At 39.6% G+C, this 23,186-nt stretch overlaps 1 protein-coding gene across 3 annotated transcripts in view; it reads left to right on the top strand.

Moving 5' to 3' along the window:
* Positions 1-20,242, top strand: part of ple (tyrosine hydroxylase ple) — a 39,522-nt gene extending 19,280 nt beyond the window's left edge. The window contains exons 3-10 of one of the 3 annotated variants that reach the window (XM_067156376.2): positions 279-380; positions 1,369-1,494; positions 3,882-4,211; positions 5,297-5,453; positions 6,731-6,927; positions 9,460-9,595; positions 16,383-16,739; positions 18,760-20,242. In XM_067156376.2, the coding sequence (XP_067012477.2) occupies positions 279-380; positions 1,369-1,494; positions 3,882-4,211; positions 5,297-5,453; positions 6,731-6,927; positions 9,460-9,595; positions 16,383-16,739; positions 18,760-18,934 (1,580 nt within the window). In that variant the 3' untranslated portion in view covers positions 18,935-20,242. The remainder of the gene's footprint in view (positions 1-278; positions 381-1,368; positions 1,495-3,881; positions 4,212-5,296; positions 5,454-6,730; positions 6,928-9,459; positions 9,596-16,382; positions 16,740-18,759) is intronic. The other 2 variants (XM_067156383.2, XM_067156390.2) reach the window with 2 other exon arrangements.
* Positions 20,243-23,186: the final 2,944 nt, after the last annotated feature.

The following is a 23,186-nucleotide window of genomic DNA, read 5'->3' as shown; positions in this document are numbered from 1 at the left end:
AAATAGGTGTTTGTATCACCTTTCTCGTAAATTCTTGACACTAATTATGTATAGATTCAAAATTTCTGGTGGAAGAATATTATTCTTCAGCTTTTATTAATACATTATTAATTGGATCACTACCGGTGTAACTTCTCTACATAGCTGTAAAACTAGTTCTTCGTGTTGGTATCGTTATCAAAATTTCAGGAATCGCCCAGAGTAGGCCTGTTCACTTGCTATATTTTATGTTTTTGTTCTGTGTTGCTGAGGCATGTTGTGTTGCATGTTGTGTGTAGATTATCAGTCCGAAAGCTGTCAGGTGGTCGACGATTCGAATGTTCCCGTCAGCTATGATGATGAACACCAGAAGGAAGAAGAAGAAGAAGTGTTCGTTGAAGGTATGCACGTCTTATATATGGTATAATTCACGGACACACACTCGCATCATCTTCGAACTACCATAAATTAAAAAATAATTCACGTCGTATTGTATATGTAAAATGAAGTCTTCTGTAAACGACGAAATAGAAAGTTTCACAAATTCTCGCGCATGTTGTAATGCCCTGATTTCGTAGAGTGGCTTAAGGGTTGTACAGGGTTAGTTTCTGGCCCCTAGTCAAGTATGAGAGTCTGAAATCAGCCTAGTTCTGCAGATCTTTGCTTTGCTTTACTGTAAGCTCCTGTGTGACGGATTTGTTCATTTCATAAATGCGTTTACACCGTTAAATGTATCTTCGATCTGTTTAGCTTCACAAAAGAAAAGTTACTTAACATACAACGCGCAAAAAGCAGAACTACCCCAGTAATGACGAGGATTTAACAATTTTCCATCACTCTTAAACAGATTGCTTTTCGGCTCAACCAATATCTGAAGAGAAATTTAAAAGGGAGTTCTTAATTACTCGTTATTTTACTGTGTGAAAACACAAGTTGAGTCCCCACATTCACTGTAAAAGTTTGCGATTAATCAGTAGGTCAAGAATAGAGGAATTACGTATTCTAATTCTGGAGGAGCGTGCTAGGCAGATGGCACAGTCCAACTTCTCACCAAGGCAGTTGTGGTTCGAATCCCGGAAAATAAATTTCAAAATTTTGAAATGAAAATCACATCCTTATGGTTTGGATGATCAAATTTTCGTGAATATTCTTTTTAAACATTATATTTAAGTCAAAATATTTCCAGAGTGGTAATTTAGACTAAATATCACCTTCAAACGGAAATAGTTAGGTAAATCTACCTTCGATGCCAGATATACTAAAAATAAAAAATACGCGTTCATTTTACATCCAAAATGTGTGTGTTGTGGTCCGTGAGTTACCTTCTTGTTTTTGCACTTACGCTTTGTGTTGTATTGCACGAGTTGTCATATGTAATATTGCACACAGAAATCCAAACTGAAACCGTCGTGGAGAATGAGGTAGCTTCCAGTATAGAACCTGCAGAGGAGCCTGAAAAGGAACCTGAGCTTGGAGAGGCCGAGGCACTGCCTATTGCACAAGACGATGTTAAAGGTGAGATTGCACTGCACTTACCTGTGTCTCTGTTTGTTTTATGTTTAACCGAGTATTTGAGATGTGTTTTACTACATTGATTATACTTCTGTATATGAAAGTTTTCTTTAATGCGCCAGTATATCTACAGACACGGGTGTCCTAAACAAAGCACATACAACCCTTTCCATTCGGTTTTCTACTACTGTTACATTTCGGTGGATAAAATTTAGAATCTTAAACATGTAGGTATACTTAAGTTTTAAATAGAAAACACATGGATTTTGAAACATACTTATGAAAGGCACGGTATTTGAAAATATTTTTTTAAAGCACTCTGTGAAAACGAATCTTGCAAGACACTCTTTTTTTGTTCTTTGTAACATTCTAGATATGTACTTTTTTCATCTTGATATTACTTTCCATTTGTAAATGCGCCTTCTTATGAAATCTGTCTTGATACAGAAATAATATTTCTCATTAGACGTTGAATTTTGTACCGAACCTGCTAGATATCTCGTAAATATATCTTCGAATTTCCTTGGAACACACTTGCTCACGGCATGAAATAAATTTTATCTATCACTCAGGGGAAGAATTAAAAATAGTAAATTGCAGGAAATGTAGGATCAGTGTGATTTGAACAAGGAGTTGGAAAATGGACTGCAAAAAGTTAAATTAATATCAACTGACAAGAGTTTCGGTTCGATTCGGAGAAATTCAGTACAGGATCGAAGAAACTAACCAAATGAGGTGTAAAAGTGGACAGTGCTTAAATATGAGACACATTTGACATGTGAAGGAATGACTATATCAGTCACGCAATTAGTTATTCAACTTTCTGTTCCTCGCTGAGGAGGCTTAAATTTGATAATTCCGTTTAGTTGGTTTCTGACACATTCAGTAACTCGTGAGCGATAAAATTCAGACACCCTGGCGCCTTTCTAAGTCCATAGCAATTAATGGGACGTTTGGTAGTCTATTCGGGGGCATGATAATTACATTTTTCTTCACTAACTTCTAACTTAAAGGGCTGCAGTCTGAATCCTGACCACAAGTGGGATTTTTGGAATGAAAAGTCACGTATCGGATTCCAGGTAAACTTAAACGACCTTTGACCATGATCAGGATATCAGTACTCTTGTAAAACTACACAAGCTTACAAGTTTTTATCAATTTGTAGCGTTTATAAAGGACATGGGAAAGCTATTCTTCAATAGCTCACACAGCATTAAAAAGAAACCGTGCAATAAAAGAACTAGAGAGTGCGAAAAGAGAATAAATGGACAGCGGAAGGGGGGATACGACTGAAATAGACGTGCAGTTTTTTAAAGAATTGCGTCAGAAGGCAAGGAAAATTCCCTTCCTTGCTGCCATTATCGCCATTGTGACGTGCTCTTAAGCATTTCCTTTTGCGAGAGCAATTGGCGTGCAGAATGCTTAACTGCATCTAACCAGCTCGCGGCTGTAGAAGAGCACTCAGAACAATTAGGGGACCCTCAGACTCACTTCTTGTGGAGGAAACAAAGTTAAAATGATCATTAAGAGAATGCTGGTACGATGCTCTTTAACCAAAGAACATCTGCAAAGGTCAAGATTTCTTAGTCATTATTATTCGATTTATTACAATACGATGCAACTCAGATTGAAATATGAACACTCGCTAATTACCCCACCCCCCAAATCCGTGCAAGCACTGGCCGAAAAAAGCGCTATATATGAAGTGCAAATTATGGCTATTAACTTCTTTTTAAATTTGATGGTTGTACTCGTGCCTTCGTTGTTGTTACTCAAATATTATGGTTCCTCGTGGACAATACGTTGCCACATCGACAGCTGGCACGCGGCGTCGTCCCAGCTGCAGATGTCATATCAGCATTGCTTCACATTAAGTCTTAAGAGCGCATTCGTCTCGTTCTCCCTGTTCAGCGTTACTACTTCTACTACTAGTAATTCATATGATTATAGATAGCAGATTTTATGTCCGGCTATTTAGCTGAATGATCAGCGTACTGGTCGTCTGGCGAGGTGCCCCGGGTTCGATTCCCGGCCGGGTTGAATATTTTAAAAATGTGTATAGATAATTTCTCTGGTTTTGTATTAGTTTATCATTTAAATATGGACTATTGCATTCACATCACCAATGATGTGGCTGATGAACTACAATTTTGGTCTGCCTCTTCCTCCTTTTTCGTCACCTTTCCCCTCCAAAGCATCAATAATAAAGGCAATGTGCCTGTACCAGTGTCCATTAAACCTATGTCTTTGTTTCAATAGCCCATTCCAAAGACTTCTTTACTTTCACAAATGTGAATATCGGAAGAGTGAGACTTATCTGACAGATTAATTTAATCTTCCTATACATTCTCATAGTGTGGTTGTTTAAGAATGTTCTCTTCCTGTCACAGACGCTGAGCTGACAGAGGAGGAGATGATCATCGCTAACGCAGCCGCTGAGAGTCCTGAGGCCGCTCAGGCTATCCAGAAGGCCGCTCTTGTCCTTCGGATGCGCGAAGATCACGGCTCTCTGTCTCGTGTTCTCAAGACCATCGAGAATTTGAAGGGAGTAGTCACTCACATGGAGACGCGCCCTGCCAAGGAGCCAGGCATGCACCTGGACGTTCTAGTAAAAGTAGAAGTGTCCCGCCAGAACCTGTTGCTTCTTCTCCGCTCTCTGCGTCAGAGCTCGTCTCTTGCTTGCGTCACTCTCCTCGCCGACAACAGTGTCAGCGTCAAGGGTAAGTAGTTCTTCCCTAGACAATTTTTGTTTGAAAAATTCTTAAATAGATTAATAAAGGGATTTTGATCCAGTGGTTAGGTTAACAGACTGCCCCAGATAGCAGAGATTTACTTGTCAATCAGGTCCGAAATAGGGTGGAAACAGCCTCGTGAAAACATTCAGGTCCTATTTCATACGAATGAGACTGCTGGCGATGCTGACCACAAAAACTGATGGTTGGGAAAATTAGGACCTATACGTTGGCAGTATGATTTTTAGTACAATCATAAGCAGTCTCTATAGAAGCCTTCAGCTGTTGTGAGGTTGTACAATACCATGGTATTCATCTCTTCTTTCTTGATTTCTTTAATTGATGACATAATAGTCAGGCGCCATTGACCGACCAATCTTCAACCCTCAAAGGAAATAAATATGGGCCATTTCTGGAGTTCTCAAAAATATCAAATATTAGTCACAACATATTGGAGGAAGGGTAAAGTAAAGAACTTCGAATAAAAGTTTTAGTCTCAGATTTCGAAATCCATTAATGTGGTGTTCTATGATGACCAGCGACTGCACTCCACAGACAATAAGTAAGAGATTGACATACGGTACAATTATCGACTTAGAATTACATTTAACTAGATAATATTAACTAATTCTTCCCAGAAGATCATCAGTTTAAAGAAGAAATTAATTTTGTGAGTAGGCCTACTGGTGCTGATGAATGCGTGTTAAATATTGTCTAGGAAATGGTGATAATTGTGCTAACCGGAAAATCTCTCACACGGTCTCGGTGTGAAAATAGTAGCTTAAGCATTTCTATTAGCGACCAATACATTATGTCCTGAAAATAATTTGTTTAGAACTAATCTGGTATTTGCCATAGATAAGTATGTGTCAATAATTTCCCCCCTCAACTCGATTCAATTATCTACTACTTATCTTTCTCTGAATAGTATTAACTAGCTCCAAAATATGTCATTTTCTCAGACAAGCTAAAGACTACTTAAAATATCACTCCTCTAGAGTGCAGGTAGAAATGTAATGCTCTAATGAAAATGATCATTTTCATCATTAATGAATGTCTTGTTTTATTTTCAGATCCTTGGTTTCCTCGTCATGCATCTGACCTGGACAACTGCAACCACCTCATGACCAAGTACGAACCGGAATTGGACATGAACCATCCAGGTTTCGCCGACAAAGCTTACAGGGAGAGGCGAAAGATGATCGCTGAGGTCGCCTTCTCCTACAAGCAGTAAGTGGTTCTATCACTTCTCACTTAGGCGAGTAAAACACGCTATCAATAGTAGAAAGTCTGATATACGCTTACTTGATTAGAGCCATGTAATTAGTTGCTCCCGAGCATGGTCCACGGTACGACCCGACATTAAACATGGATATTTCTCCTCCTCACACCCTTTCTCTAAAATGTTAGCTCGCAGAGAAAGTGTGCCCTAGATATATGGAAAGTCGGAAAAAGAAAACATGCTCGGTTCATCGATCCACTGACTCGTCTGATACGGCGCAGGGCACTGCTATCCACTTAATCTGCACGAAATGAAATGAAGTGAAATGGCGCATGGCTTTTAGTGCCGGGAGTGTCCGAGGACATGTTCGGCTCGCCAGGTGCAGGTCTTTTGATTTGACTCCTATAGGCGACCTGCGCGTCACGATGAGGATGAATTGATGATGAAGACGACACATACTGTAGACCCAGCCCCCATGCCAGTGAAATTAACCAATGATGGTTAAAATTCCCGACCCTGCCGGAAATCGAACCCAGGACCCCTGTGACCAAAGGCCAGCATGCTAACCATTTAGCCATGGAGTTAGACATCTGCACGAAACTCCTGTAGATTGCATCTGATCTATTCAGGTTTATTAGTTCTTTATTTCTCTCTGCCCCTTCATATCCGATATACTTCCCTTGAAAACTAAGTGAGCAGGACTAAAATGTTTGAAGATTTGTCCTCTTCTCCGACGAAAAATTCCATAAAATTATTTTCTCCTTCTTTTTTACATTTACATCGTGCACTTAATTTCTTCTGTAGTTTTCAGAAATGGCTTTCCAATATCCATAAGTCTGTTGGAGGCAGATAAATTATTTTTTCGGAAATGATTTCCTTGATTGGACTATAATTTTTACTTATTCACTGCTTATACTTTCACACGTTAGTTCAGAAACAAAGTAGAATAATTCGTGTTATATGCTTCCTAAAATATACTATTATCTAATCAAACACCACTATAGTTCCTTGCAAAATTCGTACCTTTAGAATGGATCAGCATTCTCTCAAACAACATCGGGTACCTTTTTTGAAGTACTGCCCTGTAGGTTGAATGAAACTCGACAACGACATTTTTTTAACACTCGCAAACATACATGTTAGAATGTTAAAGTGACCAGCACTTTTGTCATTCACATCGTAATAATTCAAGAGTGTTGAACTCTAACACAATTTATTGGAGTAGAATGTTGTTATAAGTCCTTGTTTCGTAGTTCAGCTCCATAATTTCCTTCTTTCTTTCCAGCGGAGATCCAATCCCAAGGGTCGAATATACTCCTCAAGAGACGGCTACATGGAGAACAGTATTCATGAACACCATGGAACTTCTGCCAAAGTACGCTTGCGCTGAATACCGTAGAGTTTTCAAGATGCTGCAAGATGATAATATCTTCACACCTGATCGCATTCCTCAGTTGGAAGAGATGTCCGCTTTCCTCACAAGTAAGTATACCTTCATCTATACCTGCGAAAACCGCTATCTGAAATATCTCGGCTTAGAATTTAGACCGGTAAGGTTCTGTCATTTAAGGTCAGTTATTGCGAGGGTTCGTTATTGCGAGACTAAAACGAAATAATTTCGTTCTTTATGGGATATGTGCTGCGCGTTAGTATTTCTCAGATATCGCCTCATAAGCAATTTTCGCAGACGCAACAACGATATGTCGTGTATAAGTTCAGAAATTATTCTGATTTCAGTTCAGGATGTAAAAGACTTCAACGGGAAAGGATTGTTTAGCCTAATTGCGACGGAGTTCCAAAATATTTTTCTTGCTCCGTATTTTATGTGACTGTTTGTCTTCCGAATTGTTGTAGTAGATATGAGAACTTTTCTGTCTAATATTTATTGTACCGAACAGGACGGCCCACAGGAAAATAGGGAATATACCACCGGTGCTACACACATGATCTGTCCATTTTTTTCGTCAAGTCTACCTGCAGTGATAATTAATGTTCCTGTAGAAGCATTAATTTATCTAGTAATCATTAAGACAGTAGATAAGACGGTAGAGATCTGTAAACTCGTCAACTTTTCTCACCATTGTTCAATTCATAACAGTAATGTATATTACTGATAATGAATTTGACTTGGGTATTATTGGATAAGTGTGTCTCAAAATTGTCGGATACCAATAGCAGCCTTTGATGGAGAACAGAACGAATTATGTACCTCAAGAAGCTTGCAAATAATTTAGTCAATCAGGCCATCTCGATAAAAACTTCAATCAGCAGTCGATTAGTTGACGAAATGGCAATCTATCTTCAAAGATACGAATTTCAAATAATTATCTAATGATCGTATTCAACCTGCCAGCGGTTTTTATAAATCTAAACAATGCTTCTTGATTTATTTTCAAAACGATACATTCTAATATTTTATCCTCGGCACGCTGTTAGGCAGATTTTCTAGGCTACAACGGATATTGATAAAACTATATCTAAGATAGTCGTTGATATCATTTATGTGATATTCGTATCGTACCACAACACTCCATCGAACAGTTCACTGTTACCTTTCGGACAATTAAAAATTATTTTGCCTGCGTGTGTGTCCCTTATTTCGAGTATAGGCCTAGAGTAGAACTTATTTCAATCGTTAGGTTCTCGAAATAATCTGCCTCCTTTAAAATAAATTAATCATTCTATTTCTTTAATGCTACCTAGCCCCGTGTACTTCATGGGATTTCTGTTAAAACGATAATAAATTGAGCCTTTTAACTTCAGTAGCATTCTGTACTTCGTGATGATGAAAGGACATCTCAAGAAATCTCACTGCCATCGTAACATTATTTATCTAAAATTAAAAAAAATGCCTGAAAATGAACTTTGTAACCTTCTGATAAAATTTCATAGTCATATATAACTAGTTGGAAGTTCCTTGAAGTTTAGTTACAGCGGTTGTAGATCTTGTAACCTAAAATTAGTCATTATTATCATAACAGAGCATGTTCCGGTACAAGTTAGCATTTCATTCATAACTTCACGAGAATCACTGAGCCTGTACTCTGGAAAAGCATGTAAACAGTCGCTAGGAAGAAGGGAAGTAGAAGACGAATATATTAACTGGACGGAAATGTACGAGTGTTGTAACATGTTTATCTGGAGGGTACCTGTTATATCCCTGACATACTTTTCTTCATAATGTGTATTGTACAGGCAGCATGATGAATTCATCGCGTACACAAGTCGTCGCAGACATAGAAAAGCTATGACTTGAGGACATATTTAGATTGCTATAGTGAATATCAAATAAACATTTTCTACAGTCTTATTATTGCTTTTTAATCTCCTCGACGTGATTGCTGGATCATGGCGCGGAAGGCTAGTTAGCGTCAAAATGGCACGTGATGAGGCCCGGCTCACACTTCGTGGGTATGACAAAGTATGGCCAATGAATGGAATTAAAGTGAAAATTAGAAAAATCAGTCTTGCATCATCTTTTACTGTAATGTAACTCGTGCAGTTCCCATGATTTGAACCGAGGATTCCGTAGTAATAACTCTATAAGACAGCCACGCTAGAATATTCTTTGAATGATAAGACCTTCCGTAAATTGAAAAAAAAATAACACTCAATAATCACTCCATAATAAATGCCTTGTAATATGCATATAAATGGGAAGACTTGCAAAGTATCCCAGTGCACTTTCACATCATGAAAACTTGATTGACCGGGCGAGTTGGCCGTGCACGTAGAGGCGCGCGGCTGTGAGCTTGCATCCGGGAGATAGTAGGTTCGAATCCCACTATCGGCAGCCCTGAAAATGGTTTTCCGTGGTTTCCCATTTTCACACCAGGCAAATGTTGGGGCTGTACCTTAATTAAGGCCACGGCCGCTTCCTTCCAACTCCTAGGCCTTTCCTATCCCATCGTCGCCATAAGACCTATCTGTGTCGGTGCGACGTAAAGCCCATAGCAAAAAAAAACCTTGATTGACTGATACTGTTTGTTATACATATTGTTTCTTCTTTTTCAGAACACACTGGCTTCTCTCTGCGTCCTGCCGCTGGTCTGCTTACAGCACGGGACTTCCTCGCTAGTTTGGCGTTCCGCGTCTTCCAGAGCACACAGTATGTGCGACACATCTCGTCACCCAATCATACTCCAGAGCCGTAAGTACTCTTTTCATTTATCTCTGTTTTACTAGATTTGTCTTCATAACATTCTTAATATTTTGATCTATCCAACACAACGAGATTGCTCAAACTCGCAATACAAGCGGAGGGGGAAGGTATCACCTGTGATGACATTTCCGATACGGTGAAATAAAATCGAGATGTTAAATTTTAAGACAGATTTTAAACAACTCAAGCGTATCTTATATGAAGTCACCTGCTTGAAGTGATATGCACTTGAGTCACTATTTAATTGAATTTACCTTGCAGAGTGGCAGGGAAAAATGACGAGACAATTAGCTTCGCTTTTGTCTAGCCTGACTAATAAAATTTCAAATTCTTGTTAGTGCGATTAATGTTAATCAAAATTTATAATTCAGTTTGAGAAAATTTGTGTTGCGAGATTCTTTTCATACAAAGAACAAGACGTGTGTTATTTAATCCCATTGAATTACAGTAAACTGCTAACACTTAGATTTTCAGAACTGACTAATAAACAAGTTACCGATACTTTCTAGACCCACTTCATCGGTACAAATATTTCCTGGATAACACTGACCTTAAAATGATGTTGACTTCCGCGTGCTAAACTGCGCACAATATTGAAGTATCGTAGTCAATTTACATTAGTATGTTATATCGAAATTTAACTCCTTTTCCTAATCTCATTAGTCAGCTGAACTCCAGTAACCTTTCACGCATTACGTAAGGAGATGTTGACCGTAACCCTTTTCTCCTTTCGCTCTCAACTATGTGAGCTTTCTTCACACTACCTACTCCCGTATCGTTTTCAGTGATGATGCAAACTAAGAGGTCCAACCTGTACCATTGGAGTAAAACAGACGTTGGCAAGTCCTATCGACATAGTCCTCAGTCACGTCAGGAAAATGCAGATACAAGTAGTTTTTCAAATTATGAGTGGTGTTATTAATATTATTCCAAAATAATTAATTTATATTGTCACAAATATCTCTGTAAGACTGTATTACATGGACATAATACTGTAGGTTATGAAACTATATTTTTTCTGCAGTGAAAGGAGTTTTATAGTGCAGTGGTAAACAAGTAACAATAATTTCTCACTATTTATTCCATTTCATGTCCCATCGACGATTAATAAATGCCAGTAGCTTTAATGTTTAAGTACTTGTACCAGCGCAGAATTGTACCGACGATTAACGCACTACGAAGCCTTGATTTAACAGTTATGAGTTTTCGTTAACACTGTAATCGCTGAAATTGAATGCACGTTCATCATGCATTTCAAGTTAATGATATATATAATATAATACCATCACTTGCTCTGTATTTAGGAGTACGCGAGTACGGTCAGGGGGTTGGAGTAGAAATTGGGCTACTCATCACAGTCTATATTTCATCACAATCGATCGAGGGAAACAGGTGGATTTTAATCTAGTTAAAGAGTTCAAGAAAGTCTACTTATTTCCTTTGGTGCAGGACTACTTATCGAGAGATAGCACGAGAAGAAATGTCTTCAAATTTCTGATGAGGTTGGAGCAACAAATCCCATAACCCCTGGGAATACCCATGCAGCCATGGTAACGGTTTGCTCTGATCCGCCGTCCGCAGAGTCATTTAATTAGTTCTCGAGGTTACAAAAGAGGATAAAGTGTTCTGGAATATTGCTCTCGCTTTAGACACGGACACTCAAGTGTCCGAGATTGGGAATATAATTTTCATCGAAGAATGAGCTGGTCTTCTGCATTGATTAAAACGTAGAGGAAGTGAAAACAATGTTGAGCTATTTGATGCTTCATATTATGCAATGCTTGCTGTTTTATGAGACTTACTATCATGTTTATAGCTATGGTATCTTCAGTTTCACGAGGAATTCGAACCAAAGGGATATTACTTCTCATTTTAAAATAAAAAATTCGAACTGCGGTTACCTAGTTGACAAGCCACCCAAAATGTCACCGTGCCTGAGGATGGGATCCATATGGGACGACTTCTTTTGTTTTTAATTGACTTTACGTCGCACCATCACAGATAGGTCTTATGGCGACGTTGGGACAGGAAAGGCCTAGGAGTGGAAAGGAAGCGGCCGTGGCCTTAATTTACACCCCCAGCATTTGCTTGGTGTGAAAATAGGAAATCACGGAAAACCATCTTAAGGGCTGCCGACAGTGGGGCTCAAACCCACCATCTCCCGGATGGAAGGTCACAGCTGCGCGCACCTAACCTCACGGCCAACTCACCCGTTGAGATGAATTCTAATGTTGAAAATGACATAAACACCCTGTCCCAAAGTCAGAAATCAACAACTGAAAGCTAAAATTCCCAAATAGTCAGGGAATGGAACCCAGTATCCCTTGATCAAAAGACGAGCGTGATAACCATTCAGCCATAGAGTTGGACTAAGTCTTCACATAAAATTACGTAGCAGTACTCGACGTAATACATAGACTTACTGTCGGATGTTATAACCTAACATTGTAGATGCGCTAACGGAACAACAATTTTAGTACTTTTCCCTTCCCTTTAGTTCGTTGGCTCTCCTTCAGTTAGTACGTTTACATGCAGGATTCAGATCGGAGTACACTTTCGTATTGAAAACGCCATGTAAACGGGGACTCGGTTCGGATTGAGTCTCAAGGTCGATACGGTAAAATCTGGGATCGTATCGTATTCGTTTCGAATTGAGTTCCATGTAAACGCGGATCGTACTGAGATCTTATTGAAAACGACTGCGCACACACTCTGTTTGTTCTGACAAAATCATCATCATTAAAGTTCTGTCGAAATAACAAATATAATAAGCCAGTAAATATATTTACCTGTATAAATGATCAGGAACTGCAATCATATCATAAGACGGCCAGCCCTGACAATTAAGTAAATCACGACAACCTTCTGTTGGGGGTAAAATTGGAATGTGCGTTCTATCTATTGTACCAATTACATTTGGAATACCACACATACTTTCAAAACTGAAAGTTACCTCCTGGACTTCTACGTCATTTCGCGTTTTTCAATTATAAGAGGTGATATCGATTTTACTACAATTCTGCATCGTCTGTATACGTGGATGTTGCCTTGCGGATTCAATACGATACTCAAATAGTCTACTACATGTAAACGGGGATCGTATTCAATACGGTAGGTGTACTCAAATCGATCTCAATCCCCATGTAAACGTACTAAGTGTTCCTATGCGTGCAGTCAAACCTCGCCTAAAGTAACACTCCTAATAAAAAGGCGATTAAATAAGACTGTTGCTGTCGGGATTCTAATTTTTAATCTTATAGAGCTCCGAGAACAAAATTCTATAAAATTTCACCTTTCTGAACGATAAAGTTAATAACGGAACGATCGATACCCGATAACAGAGGGGGGAAAAGTAGAACTTTGTGAATTTGCTGCTTTGGGATAATGAATTGTAGTTCAGTTTTGTCAGTGTAATCTGTTGCAAAGAGACCGTACATAAAACTATTTAGTGGATAGCTACTTGCAAATTTTCCAGTCTGTATGGACCCATAATCTCTGGTTTCATCAATCCGTCTTCCACGTTTTTACTCGTCAACAATAACTGATCATGAACAAGAAGTGAGACATGGGAAAAGTCGTATCATAAAAGTACAAAAGTAATTGTAATATACCAGGGGAATGATTTAGTTAGCATTTCTCTGTGTACATGTAAAGCTGTTACTGTCGGATATCATGATCGAACGTGAACAGTAAACTGCGAAAGTGTAGTACGTAAGGAGAATCTTCAAATCGTAGGAGAATGTCACCAGAGAGTTTGTCGACTTCTATTTCTACCCACTTCTGTAAATTGAGGTCATGTTGCGTGTGGCAGAACGAGACACTGACAGATACCTATAAGCCATACTCCTAAGTGTAGCAAATTGTTTATTCATATTAGGGGCTCGTGACACCTTCTTCCTACTAGTCAGCAAATACCTGGTTTGATTCCAGCCTCATAAGATATTTTTATTGCATGAATTGGTATGGACTTGCCGGGAATGGACAATTGGAATTTGCCTCTTTCTTCAACTCACGGAAACCCCCAACTCCGGCCCTTGTCTGCTTTCAAACTCATTCCATTATACTGTAGTAATATAAACCAAATCCAATGGCAATAACAGCCCTGACCGCCCTTGGCCTACCAATAGACCGCTGCTCAGCACACAACTTCCAGATTACTAAGTGAAGCGTGGTCGGTGTAACGAATCCTCTCGGCCATTATTCTTCAATTTCTAGACCGGGACCGTTGTCTCACAGTCAGGCAGCTGCTCAATTACAATCAGGTAGGCACGAACTAAGCTTCAAATCCCTGACCTGGCTGGGAATTGAACTCGGGCCCTTCGGGTAAGAAGCAGACCACGGTGTTGTATTGTGCGAAATGTGATGTATCTAAACTTCCAGTCCTATCGTGATTTGTAAACCCGCATGAGTGATTTAAAAATAAAATAGTCTTTGTGTTCACTTATTTCAAGCTTTTCGGCAGTTCCCGCACTCTCTCACTGGGCTGCACACACACCAAGCATTCACTTGAGGAGATATGAACTGTGAATTGTCTTGCATTCTATTACAGACCAAGTCCATCGCGGGGCAATTTCTCACTTCTTATATTTCCTCTTTTTCAACGTTACCGTTCGGAGATTGAAGCAGAGACACGTGGCAAGTGTCACGACCAATAGCATTAGCTGGAGTAATGGATCCACCCTGTTCGATAGTGACTGGCAATTAACTCAAAGCTTTTAGCACCGTTATTATTACACGGACAGAGTTAATTCAATTGTACTGGCGTAATAGCAGTCGGCTGGGCAGGCGAGGATGTGCTTCGACAAGGGTTGCACGGGTCGTCATCCCGCAAGGGGAGAAGTGGAATGGAGAGTTTACCATAACGTTGCAGTATTGTTGGAGTTTGAAATCCTCTTTAACACATTATGAGTACTTCACTCTCAAAGACAATATTGTTTTAACAATGAAAGTAATGAACACCTCTAAAACAGACTCACTACATTTTTTGTTATATTTAAAAAAATATTTAAGAATAACACTTCATAATTTAACTACGAGGAAAGCAACGGGGAACTAAATCACTCCCCGATCCCTACGCATGGGCTCTTCGTGACAACTGATATTAAAGTTAAACTAGCATTCGAGATGAAAATTCAAAATTCATCGTACATAATGTAATATATTTAACGTTCATTGTAATAGCTGTCTTGAGACACCGTGATATAAGGATTTTATGCTAAAAACGTTCTTTAATTTCAGAGAAACGGGTTGTCACATATAAACTCCTTAAATAGCCATTGATCTAAGCGAGGATCAAATTTGTTTTATTGCACCTTATTCATGATTATGGTCGTCCTTTTCACATGAACTCTACAAAGAGGATAATACTGACCGATGTATTCACGAGATATAATCGCCCACTTCCAGTTAATTTTATGCGCGATTAGCGTGTCTAGTAGTTTTCAGGTGGGGTAGAGGACTGACTTTCTTCAGTGCTACCTTGGAAGGTTCAAACGTGGCTCAGTCCGATGGTATTTGAAGGTGCTCAAGTAACTCGCCCTCCTGTCCGTAGATCTACTGGCACGTAAAAAAAATCTGCAGGACAACATTCCGGCACCTCCACGTCACCTAAAATCCATAAAAGTGTGGTTATTGGATCGTAAAACCAGTATGATAATTATTGTGTGATTAAGACTGGTTTACCCACTTTTAGTTTACCCACTTTTAATTCTATCTCCTCCTTTCTGATCGGAATGAAAGGGAATCAAACTCAGAACTTGAAATAGATTTTTCAAGACGTCAACTAATCTTGTCTAGAGCATCCTTGCATCGGACTGTTAACGACTTGCGATTCGGAATTCAACCATTGACTTTGACAGAAAATAAATTCTCATTGATATCATTACGTACTCGGACCACTTATTTAGTAAGGATATTTGTTTATCCTGGACATATGTCCCAATAATATCGGAGTAGATTGTCCTTTGGTAATTCATCAAATCTTTCAAAATATACTTCCTGTAATTTTTAACTCCTTATTTATTAAAAAACACTTAGTGCATCCTAGCTTATGTCTGATGCAAGATCTAAGTCCTAAAAAGAGATCCGATATTTTTAAGATATGTATAATCGCTCAGAATAAGAATGAGTGGATAATATTTTGTTCCTCGCATGCAATATTTCATCATATTTTATTTTAACTATCAAAATATAATTAAATTCCCATGTGGACACCTACAACAAACATATCTATAGGTTCACTTGTTCTGAAAATGGTATAGGCCTACTACGAGGAACTTTACAATCCCAAGAGCTTATTCTTTTGTTTCAGTTACTGTACCTTTAACCATAGGATTGCAGAACTTCAGTATTATTATTAATTCAAAAAGGAAAATAATTGAAACACCTACTTGCATTACCTCGGTTAGTTGTCGAAGCTTTCAATATCCATTCTTATACTAAACAGAGCAGATGGAGCCTGAAGGAGGTAGTTAATTCCCTTGGCTTCTAGCTTCACATTGAAGGAAATTAAAGGGTTATTTCGTTGGTATCCAGGGTAACTGCGCTAAAGTAAATCGTAGTCTCTCAAACGTACACTGACGCTCGTTAACCTTAATTCACATTCTAAAAATCGGACAGTATGATAAATTAATTGATAAGAATGATCTAACTTTACAGTTTTTATGTTGGTATTTACACTAACGACTCAAGAGTCAAAAGTATCCTTTTAGATCTACAGTAGTCTGTACCTTCTGGAAGGAGCTGTCTTGACGTGTGCTATTTCTTTGCTCTACAGAGACTGCATCCACGAGATGATCGGCCACATGCCCTTGTTGGCTGACCCTAAGTTCGCCCAGTTCTCCCAAGAGATTGGGCTGGCCTCTCTGGGTGCAAGTGACGCAGAAATTGAGAAGCTGTCCACCGTGTACTGGTTTACTGTTGAGTTCGGTCTGTGCAAGGAGAAGGGCCAGTTGAAGGCTTACGGCGCCGGTCTGTTGTCTTCCACCCGGGAGCTTCTGAACGCCGTATCCGACAAGCCCGAGCACCGCCCATTCGAGCCCGCACTCACAGCCATCCAGCCCTACCAGGACCAGGACGTGCAACCCATCTACTACGTAGCAGAGAGCTTCGAGGATGCTAAGGACAAGTTCAGGTAAGTCACCTTCGTAAAACTCTAATTATGACTGAATTTAATTCATCTAATAAATATTTCGAGTAATGTATTAGAGTAGGAAAAATAGTTGAGTGCGAGCAGAGAATAGTCTTGAGGTAAAAGGTGCCAATAAAAGTAATGATTGTGGATAGAGTGAACAAGTCTCCCAACTGTAAAGGCAGAACTTGGTGGGGACGTAAATTCATTCGCATTATAATCCACGTAGCCTGGGGTTGCCACGACCCGCTCTACAGTAAGGATAATACAAGTGTCTGTGCGTTGGAATGGTTAGGAGTTCAGCCGGCAACTTGTCTGTCCACACCGTTAAGTGGCTATGCATACCATGCAGGCGTCTTAAATGGCTATACGAACGGACTTCTATCCCCACTGGCTGTACTTGAGGTAGTTGAGACATTTGTCTACCTTACAGCCTTAATCTCAGACGAGGTAAGAACTTTGTGATGGCCCAGTGGAAACTGTGGAGCAGTGCATGTGATAGAGAGGAGGAAATATAGAATATATATTGGGTACAGGAAAACGAGTGCTAGATAGAACAGGAGAAAACAGGAAACGCGAACTGAGGAAAAGGAAGAAGTAATTCCACGTGGGTAAGGATGTGCTTGGAGACCAGTGTTTGCCACAACTTCTCTAGATACTAAACTTGGTTCATATCAGAGAAGAAAGATAGAAGAATCCTTGAGAATCAGGTTCCAGTAATAGATTATTTTATTACATTTACTGTTTGGTTTAATAACTAAGGTCAAACCAATACTACGAATGTTTTCAACGTGGCCTTTAAAATAGAATACTGTATGGTTTAGTGTAGCACCTCACGTGTTTTGATTGAAACTCTCGACATACTTCTTTATAACTGTATCTTCACTTTTCGTATAATATTATTCTGATAAACTTATTGTTTTTCTGCTAATAATTTAACTATCCTAATTGAATACATTCGTCCAAGACTGTGAGCTGTAGTAACCTTCTAATGTTGGTAGGAGAAACTTGTACACAATCGGCCATGATGACCATTTTTAGCATGAATTTACCGTACAGATCAATGCTGAGGACTGGGTTTGAAAACGTAGTAGTGAAAGGTCACTAAATTCCTATCCTATCACCAGATAAGTTTCCTATAGGAGGACTTTAAACATTTATATTACAGGTACAAGAGTTTCATTTACTCCTCACTGACAGATTGTTAAAAGTAGATTATTATTTTATTAGCTTCCTGAAAATTATAAAGGCTGCCTCAGAGACAAAGCATAACAAAGGCACAAGATATGGTTATCCAATTGCTGATAAAAGGTAGGAAAATAGAAGAGATGATATTAGGGACAATATCACATTATGTGGCATAGAAGTGAATTCGTAAAATCGCGACAGATCCTTTAACTGCTAAAATTGCGATATATTTTATGGTATTATAAAGGATGCCTAGCATTTTGCAGGTCTTTGCGAAAGGTGTCGGTATGTTCCAGGAGCACCCACCATCAATTCACTCACCTCAATACGTTCAAGGTTGTACTTATTTATATAGTATGGCGCTGTAGGTTCCTAGATAGCCTTCGTCGTATGGCGCTGTAGGTTCCTAGATAGCCTTCGTCTCATTATCAACCTCCTGTGGCTGGTCTGGATGCAGTTCAAATCTCAAGGCTGGATCTAGTGTATGCAGTTTTTTAGTTTGCTTGAAAGGCTGTGATGTCTATTCGCCTCCGTGCTCTCTTGTATAGCGATTCCAGAGACTTTCTCAAGAGTGGTATATTCTCTCCTTTGTAAAGAGTCGGCTGATAATGTTGCATTGCACTGAAATAGAAAGTTTAATCTCTTATAGCCTATGGCCATTCCTGCATCATCGTAAGACAAATCAGGATTCGCTCAACCAAAGTTTCACTCATTAATAATATTAATTTTTAAGTATGATGTTGTAAACATTAAAATATATCTGTTATAGAATCTTGCCCCCATGTTAAAGCTCCTGCGGACAGATTTGATTAACAATATGGTTTCCTTTTTTCAGACGGTGGGTGTCCACTGGAATGTCAAGGAACTTCGAAGTCCGATACAACCCCCACACACAGCGCATCGAGGTGTTGGACTCCGTGGAAAGACTAGAGAACGTAATGAGCCAGCTCAACCTAGAAATCCTGCACTTGAACAACGCACTGTCCAAGTTGAGGACGACGTTTGGTTAGACGGCTAGTAACCTTAGGCTTCGTCACGACTTTCCTATCCTATCTAGTTCTTCCCCCGCTTCTGGGGGCGGCACGTGCTGATCCCGCGCGGCGGGGCGCTGCCGGTTTTATATCGGAGAGCCTCCCCGTCGCCCGGGGGCGGGCACCAAGCTGAACGCGACTGTCTCGTTACGTGTCCATGTTCAGTTCTGGTAACATACCTGCCACGGCAAGTCATAACGACACGCAACCTCTTGGGAACTGACTCCTCCCGAGACCCGTTCTGGTGTCGTAGGTGTGCCGCCTCATTCTGTATATTGTGTAATTATCTGTATAGAACAAGGGCAGTTTTCTGCATGACTCTCTCTTTCACAAAGAAAGGAACATATGAAATAAAGGCCCCCTCCGAACTAAACTACACGTTGAGATTGATTAACGTGATTGAAAGCAACTCATTTGTTAAATTCATTGTATCTCGCATCTTCTGGAAATGCTTAACTGTAAGGATCAGGGGTAGCGTTTACCCCTGTTTCTAAAATCGATTGTTCGATTTTTTAATCGATGGTAAAATCCACAACTCTATTTTTATATATAGACATCTAAAAACCATGTAAGAAGTTGGTGACCATCCCGCGAAATTAAAAATTATAAGCGCGAGTATTTCCTAAGCAAAGTCACAAAGAGGCTTTCTTAATTACGGATAGATTTTATCCTAGGTTAAATTAAAACCTATGTTTTCACGTTTCAATCGCAGAGGGTCTTTAAAATAAGTTCATTTATAATGAACTATGACGATAGGCGAAGTTGCCTATACAAGCAAATTTAATTTATTACCAGTGACACATGCAGAAGGCTGCACCGACAATGAATCGTATGTATGTACGTAGAGAGAATGACTGCCTACGTTGAGAAACGATCGATATTAATGTATTTTATTTTCTGTTTTAAATTAAATATAGTGTACACTATTGTATGTTTGTGTGCGTGTGTGTTATTGTTCTTCGTTTTATATTTTAATTTCAGCGTGTTTCATTGTTTCATGTGCTCTAATAGTCCATGTCTTATGCACAGTGTTGATCACTGTATTATTTATCATGTAAATTTGAAAAAAAAGTACATGTAGTAGTTGTCTCAACTTTGCTCGATTGAAACAAATGTATAGCTTAGTGAATTGTTGTCAGTATTAATTGGTTATCAGTATTCAACTAATTGGCTATCAGGGGATCCCATTCTTAGTGTAGATCAATGCACCTGCATGCAATGTTGTGGATCTATTACTGCACGCTAAATGTAACAACTTGGTGAATAAACCCCACAGATGAAATGCAAGCTCAATGAATTTTAATTTTTATTTCTTTAACCTTTGTTTCCCTCTCCTCTACCACAGTACATAGCCTTCGGCGTGAATGCTTCTTGAACACTTAATTAGTCACTTTACGCAATGGAGAAGTTCAAATGGAAAACCTTGTACATACCAAACACAATATTGTTCAGTATTAAAGAAAAATCTATTTCCGGTGGAGTTTGGCACTTAATATGGTTTACCAGCATATGGATCATGGCTGAAAGTTAGAAAAACACACTATTATGAACACTAACGTTCATTATCGCATTGCATTTAATGTAGCCTACTGAATAATAACCGTCTTTATATGAAGAAAGAGCCTCCGTGGCTCAGACGGCAGCGCGTCGGCCTCTCACCGCTGGATACCGTGGTTCAAATCCCGGTCACTCCATGTGAGATTTGTGCTGGACAAAGCGGAGGCAGGACAGGTTTTTCTCCGGGTACTCCGGTTTTCCCTGTCATCTTTCATTCCAGCAACACTCTCCATTGTCATTTCATAGCATTTATCACTAATTACTAAATCACCTTGGGAGTGGCGACCCCATTTAATAACAGCCTATATATTGTTTCATTCATTTCATACATGACCCGGTCAATGACTGGAAAACAGGTTGTAGGTTTTCATTTTCATTTATATGAAGAAATCTCTTTACAACTAAGGAAAACAGAGCAACCAGCTGTAAAGGCAGTGGTACATTGTCTATTCACTTTACAACGCTGGACACATACACGGCACATGCAAGAGCAGCGCCTCATTGCGATATCTGTAACAACTAATTTTATACACTTTCAGTTTTCCACCTTGTTCAGCATGTCACGTACATTCATTCCCATTTAAAAAATCCAGTTTCGATTTTTGTGGCACTTTCATGGTTTTCCATTTGAACATCTCAATTGGTCAAGTGGAGTCGTTGGACGTATCACTCAATTATGTCTCCTACTCTACCGCTATTGCTGAAGTAGGAAAATAAATGTCAGGTCGTTTGGAAGATTATGAAACAAGGGACAAAAGAATCGTTTGAATATATTTAAATAAATCTCGCCCCATGAAAGAGGTAACAGAAGAATACTTTCTTCATATTGGAATATGGAGTGGCAGGCTACCAGTCTTCCAAATAAGCTGAAAAAGCAACTACGAAGGTATGTAGGATTTCCTTTCTGGTTTCTCGGAGGAAAGGAGTGGTATTATGTAGTCTTTGGATAGGCCACGGTATAGTAACGCACTCCTTTTATACTTACTGAAGGGAGAAGCTCTCCCTCTTCAGTGTGCACATGCAGTGGTTACCTTACTTGGTACACATTCTTACGGAGTGCGTGGACATGGCCGATCTGCACTGTAGTCAAAAATTTCAGAGTACAATCTCCTTCATCGTACGAGATTACGAGCAGTCAGCACACCTCGTCATCCGTTTTATGAGGAATAGTGACCTGTTTTATTGTGTACCGGTATAAAAGTGTACTTTTTATCTATTGGTTTTTTATTTTATTGTTAACTAAGTTTCATTCTATTGACTCTCTTTTAGTTAGTCTTTGTGTATAGGAATGTGTTATTATACCTTCAAAAGCAATGCCTTACCGTATTTTTTAATCTTATTTCCTTAGAAAATTGTGTACAAAATGCATTGCGAATTACATCCGTTGATAATGTTAAATTCATGTCCATTATTCGAAACCCCACGAACGTACTACGCTGGCGTAGCAGGGCGAGAGGTTATACTCCCACGTGGCGCGTCCCAGGTGGCAGATAGGGAGTCCTAACCGGCTTGCCGGCGGACTTGAGGGAAATAAGATACCTCTCGCGGACCAAACACACAACCCCCTGTGGGTGGGGGACGCAGACGAAAAATACACGCACGGTATCCCCTGCTTGTCGTAAGAGGCGGCTAAAAGGGGCGACCAAGGGATGATTGTATTAGAACCATGAAACTACTTGTGATTAGTACCACCACGCGGGGAACCCCGTGGGTCGCTTTTACTTGCGCGTAGTACCACTATGTTAGGTACCAAATAGATTTGTAATTAGTAGCAACAGAGTGCGTTGTCGGCTTGTACAGTACCTGAGATTAGTACCACATTAGGAGCGACACCATGGTTCTGGCTTGCCTATGATTAGTACCCACTATATGAAAAACACGTCGGGATAGTGCGGGTCCCTGTCGTTAGTACACGTATGTGATGAACATCATAGGTTTGCGTTGGCTGTAAATGGCACCGCAATGTGCGAAACGCCATAGGTTTGTATTCCATATGCGAACTTCATTAGCTGTGAGTAGTACCATACTGTGTGGAATACCGCGAGTCTACGCTACTTTTGATTAGTACCGCAATATGACAAATACCACGGTTCTTCTTTCCTAGCGAAAAGTACTATTATGAGGGGCCGATGACTTGGATTTTGGACCCCTTTAGACTAAGAGCATCATCGATTCATTATTATGCCATAGACGCAGCCCCCTGGTCAGTAATACTATTGTTTCACGTCAGTTTCTGTGAATGCGAGACATTGGCGATCGGATCCACTGACTGTTTTAAATTCATATTCATCCATTCGTTCTTCGTCCTCACATTTTGAATTCTGGTCAGTGGAGGATGTTGGACTTCTAATTTGTCATTCCATTTCGTCTCATTTCGTACCATTAGGGGCCGATGACCTAGATGTTAGGCTCCTTTAAACAACAAGCATCATCAGCATAATCATCATTATTCGTAACCATTCTTGTCAGTGGATACATTTTAATTATCATTACATGTTTTTGTTAGTGCTTTACGTCGCACCGGCACAGCATTTGCCTGGTGTGAAAATGAGAAACCACGTAAAACCATCTCAAGGGCTGCCGACAGTGGGATTCGAACCCACTATCTCCCGAATGCAAGCTCACAGCCGCGTGCCCCTGAACGCACCTTCTTGTATTTAAGGGCAATGACGTA

This window comes from Anabrus simplex, chromosome 1, assembly GCF_040414725.1.
Source record: "Anabrus simplex isolate iqAnaSimp1 chromosome 1, ASM4041472v1, whole genome shotgun sequence".
NCBI lineage: Eukaryota > Metazoa > Arthropoda > Insecta > Orthoptera > Tettigoniidae > Anabrus > Anabrus simplex.
The sequence above is the reverse complement of the archived record's forward strand: the minus strand, read 5'-3'. Positions and strand labels throughout refer to the sequence as shown.